The 4,704-nt window shown below is 48.4% G+C and overlaps 1 protein-coding gene across 1 annotated transcript in view; it reads left to right on the top strand.

The window, feature by feature from the left end:
* The first annotated feature begins 1,349 nt into the window (after positions 1-1,349).
* The window catches only part of LOC132451026 (MAP7 domain-containing protein 1-like), a 5,594-nt gene continuing 2,239 nt past the window's right edge, over positions 1,350-4,704 (top strand). The window contains exons 1-3 of the mRNA XM_060043254.1: positions 1,350-1,605; positions 3,235-3,303; positions 3,855-3,875. Coding sequence (XP_059899237.1) covers positions 3,240-3,303; positions 3,855-3,875 — 85 coding nt within the window. The 5' untranslated portion in view covers positions 1,350-1,605; positions 3,235-3,239. The remainder of the gene's footprint in view (positions 1,606-3,234; positions 3,304-3,854; positions 3,876-4,704) is intronic.

The raw sequence follows: 4,704 nt of genomic DNA, 5'->3' as shown, positions 1-4,704 counted from the left end.
GTTTCATCAGAGCAATCTTAAAGACAATCCAAGGAAGCTAAGGGGTTAGGGGCTGGGCTCCATGACTGTAGCCTGCTAGCATGGCTCATCATGACAGGGTATAGGCTTCAAGTTAGGTTGTCTGAAGAAGGAGGAAGGTAAATGTGGCTGTCCTGTGTGTTGGTTGGTTCTGTTGTTGAGCTGCCCTTATCTGTTGTGCTGTGACTGCCAGACGATTTGATTGTCAGCGATTATGGATCGCTGGTGGGTTTGTCTTCTCGAGAGCTTGAGTAGGTGTGAACGAGTGCTGTGAATAAATGAGATGAGTAATGAGGACCTCCTCAAGTGTTTCCCTAATGAAGTCGATGACGGGCTGTCACCTCCGAGCAAAAGGTTGCAGCGTGATGAACACACAAGCTGTGTGTTTTGATTTGAATCGTTTATCGCCTTGACAAACGTAAAGGGTGTCGACCGCTTTACCAGGGATGAGGCCAAGCAGATCCAGTGACCTGCTTACAGAGCAGACAGTGCACAGTGGTTAGGGTGTTTAACTCCCAGCTGAAAGGCACTGGGTTCGATCCCACGTGTCCTCAGTCTACCTGTAGACATCCTAGAGAAAGATGATAACCCCCACCTGCTCCTTAATGACAAATGTACCTGAATTCACTGAATCTAATCAATTCACAGAATTCACTGTAATCACTGTAGTCACTGTATTCACTGTAGTCACTGTAATCACTGTCAATACTGTAGTCACTGTTATCACTGTAGTCACTGTAATCACTTTAGTCACTGTAGTCACTGCAGTCACTTTAGTCACTGTATCACTGTCAATACTTTAGTCACTATAATCAATGTAATCTGTAGTCACTGTAGTCACTGTAGCCACTGTAGTCACTGTAGTCACTGTAGCCACTGTATCACTGTAGTCACTGTAGTCACTGTAGTCACTGTAGTCACTGTATCACTGTAGTCACTGTAGTCACTGTAGCCACTGTAGTCACTGTAATCACTGTAGTCACTGTAGTCACTGTAGTCACTGTAGTGACTATAGTCACTGTAGTCACTGTAGCCACTGTATCACTGTAGTCACTGTAGTCACTGTATCACTGTAGTCACTGTAGTCACTGTAGTGACTGTAATCACTGTAGTCACTGTAATCACTGTAGTCACTGTAATCACTGTAGTGACTGTAGTCATTGTAGTCACTGTAATCACTGTAGTCACTGTAATCACTGTAGTGACTGTAATCACTGTAATCACTGTAGTCACTGTAATCACTGTAGTCACTGTAGTCACTGTAATCACTGTAGTCACTGTGTTAACGGCCAAACAGCCTGCTCAATACCTCAGCGCTACCCTAACTCTTATTAACATCCTCCCATCTTCGTCTTCCCCCTCCAGCGCTCCCCCTGGCGCCGGAATGCCACCCCAACATCCTGGAGGAGAAGCAGGCCCCGGGAAAGGACCCCGACCCGGACCTGCTGAGCCCGGCCGACTCGGCCGTCACGGACCTCTCCCCTCACTCCGAGTCCTGCCCCAAGACGGACCCGTCCTCCCTGGACCCCTCCTCCCGGACCGAGGGGCCCCCGACCACGCCCAACGCCAGCCCACAGCCCAAGAAAGGTAAGGCGTTGTGCCGGGCTCACCCGGCGGGTACGCTGGGAGCTGTGGGAACACTGGGAGCTGTGGTGGTGACTGATCGGCGTGGCAGTCAGAGTGACGTTGGGGATTCAGGTCGATTGTGGTTTGTAGAGCTCTTAATGTAGTGCCAGTGTCTCAGGGCTTGGACCGGACCCAACTGTTAGTCTCGCAAAGCCAGACCAAACTACAGCAAGTAGAATGGTCTGGAGCCACGCTACCTCGAGCCGTCTATCCGTGGGGAAACTGGGCGGGCCTGTTTTTATTTCTTGAAACCAATCACAATCGTCTAGGGCGGGGCTAAGCCCGGGAAGCAGCAGCGGTGTCCATGCAAAATACAACATCTTTCTTCCTCAGCAAATGCTGTAAGCAAATCTTTTGCAGTTCTTTGCAATTTTCGACGGAAAGAGCCAAACATGCCAACTTTACAGCGCCGTCAAAGTCCTCTTCAAAACTCGCCATACTGCCTAGTTTCCGAGTTTGAGGGGGAGCACAATACGGGAACGCCAGCAACCGGAAGGGGAGGAGTCGCGGCCAAATCCGACGCTAGGCAATAGACGCTGTCCACTTCCGTTCAGCCAGACTACCCAACTATAGACACTTCCAAACGGTCACTCTAAAGAGCAAGGAAGATACTCCACAGAACAGGTAGAAGAACGCAGAAGAGGGATCCCTTCTTCCAGGGATGGCTAGGAGTGCAATTGGTGCTGGAGGAGCAGACATATAACGGTTAGGATTAATAGGAAGTTATTAGAAAAAAAGAGTGGTAGTATGGGAGCACCATGGAGCGCGATAGCTTGTTCTTGGAGCAGCTAGCCTGTAGCCTGGGGTGCGCTGTACGCCTCAACATGTCTATGGGATTTGGATAGCTGTAGCCCGCTATGCAAGCTAGCTGTAGCGTCTTGTGTCGCTAGAGGAGACGCCAGACCGATATGTAACGATGATGAGGATGGCACAGTGATATATGGGCTATCCATGCATATCAACACACCATTGATTTCAAGGTAGCCTTCAGTACAGAATGATGAATTACAGATGAATAAGAAATAGGTCTAATATTAGAGGGAACACTATGATATACATTTATGGTAGCTTATAGGCATCTGTTCAACAGCTGGCCGTCACTCTCCATCAGCACTTCATTTGCTCCCCCATCTCAGTTTCCATGGAAACAATTCCACATTCAGATGTAAGGAACCAAGCCAAATGGGCGATAAAAAGACAGATTACAGCAATAACCCCCTCACATAATGTTTCACACATGGTATATCTGAAATAAATGTGACGGTTGAAGTCGATGCCGAATCAAGGCCAGAGCGATGGCACAGAATGGCTGTTGGGACCAAACCGCCCTTTGAAAGGCCGCGAGGACGTCAGGTGGAACCTGGTGGGAAAGAAAAAAAAAACAGGGGGGTAGGTTCTGTTGTTTCCACGGATCGCTGGCTGGGAAGCTAATTTTCCCAGCATGCACTCTCAGTAGAGGTGAAACAGGGGTTGAAGTGGAACAGTGTTTATTTCACCGTTCAGCTTTGGCTTTTTTAACATATTTTTAATTAAAAAACAACATGAAATATGAATTCACTCCTAAATGATTTATTTTCTCCTGTTCTCCAGACTTGATGAGCTCGGAGCAGCGACAGAAGCAGGCCAAGGAGAGGAGAGAGGAGAGGGCCAAATACATCGGTGAGCACCAGAGAGTCGGCGCCCAGCCATAGTACCACGGAACCCTGATGCAGTCTGTACGGGCCCTCTCCATAGTACCTTGATGTATAGGCCTGTGTTGGGCTGTGTGGAAGACTCTTTATACACCATATAACCACCATATCTGATCCGTCCTCTGTGGTGGTTCTTTACAAAACCTTTTGCATGCATTACTGGAGCCCTACTAACACACATACTTCTGTACCTTGTTATGCTCTACTCTACTGTTCTCTAGTATGTTCTCTGTTTGGCCTCTTTCTATGTTGTTGATCTCTCTCTTCATTTACCTCTCTACCTTTAACCTGGTGTGTGCATGTCTCTCCTCGTCTCTCTCTCTCTCTCTCTCTCTCTCTCTCTCTCTTTCTCCCTATCTCTCTCTCTCTCTCTCTCTCTCTCTCTCTCTCTCTCTCTCTCTCTCTCTCTCTCTCTCTCTCTCTCTCTCCTATCTCTCTCCCTCTCTCTCGGGCTCGGCTCTGACCGGGCAGATGCTTGTTGACGTACTCTGGTTGTTTTTTCTTCCTCTGTGGCTGCAGAGCAACAGACCCAAGTGCAAGGTAAGTTAAACAACAACAACAACAACAGCAACCACATCAACCACAACGACCCAAGCGTCCGCTACAGTCACGCCATGACCTCTCTCTAACTTGTGATGTCCGTGGGCCATTTCATGTTCCTCTCCGCCTCTCTCCGGTCCTTTCTAAACAATCATTTCCTTTCTTCATGCCGTCAATAGATTTCTAGGTTTCTTTGTTTTCTGTTTTGTTTCGCTTCGTGCTGTCGTAATGGCCGTCGCAAACCAAACCGCTTATTTCACCTGAAAACTTTTATTCACCCCCCATTTCATCTCTCAACCTACTCACACTCACTAACGCCGTCTCTCTGTCTCACTGAATCGGCATGCTCGTCTGTTAACGCCCCAAAACGCTCAAATCTTGATTTCAGATGTGGTTTGATGTTGACAGATGTTGATTGATATTCTTTATTCATCCTTGAGGGGAAAATTCTTCAGTTTATGTGAACGTTTTCCCATGACCAAAGCCGATCAAACGAGACCAGATCTAAAACGGACAGAAAACATATAAAGAGACTCGATCTAACATACAGATCCCAGCTTTGCCTCTCTGGGTTAGACTTATAACCAAACGCCAGGGCAGCCAATCAGAATAGCCCACGGCGATCGGACTTCCTGCTGGGAATCACCCCCCGACCGTGCCCAAGGGCCCTGGCAGGTGACAAATGGTGCGGTCCGAACCGCCGGGCAAGGCCGTGGCTCCGTGACAGATTAGGGTCTAATTAACTCTTTCATCATCAGCCTCATTAGTATGGGCTACGCTGTGGTGATGTTCAACGCGAGGCAGTCGGCCCTGTTCCTTCTCCCGGTAC

The sequence above is a fragment of the Gadus macrocephalus genome, chromosome 22 (genome assembly GCF_031168955.1).
Source record: "Gadus macrocephalus chromosome 22, ASM3116895v1".
Classification (NCBI taxonomy): Eukaryota; Metazoa; Chordata; class Actinopteri; order Gadiformes; family Gadidae; genus Gadus; species Gadus macrocephalus.
This window is presented reverse-complemented; position numbering and strand designations above follow the sequence as displayed.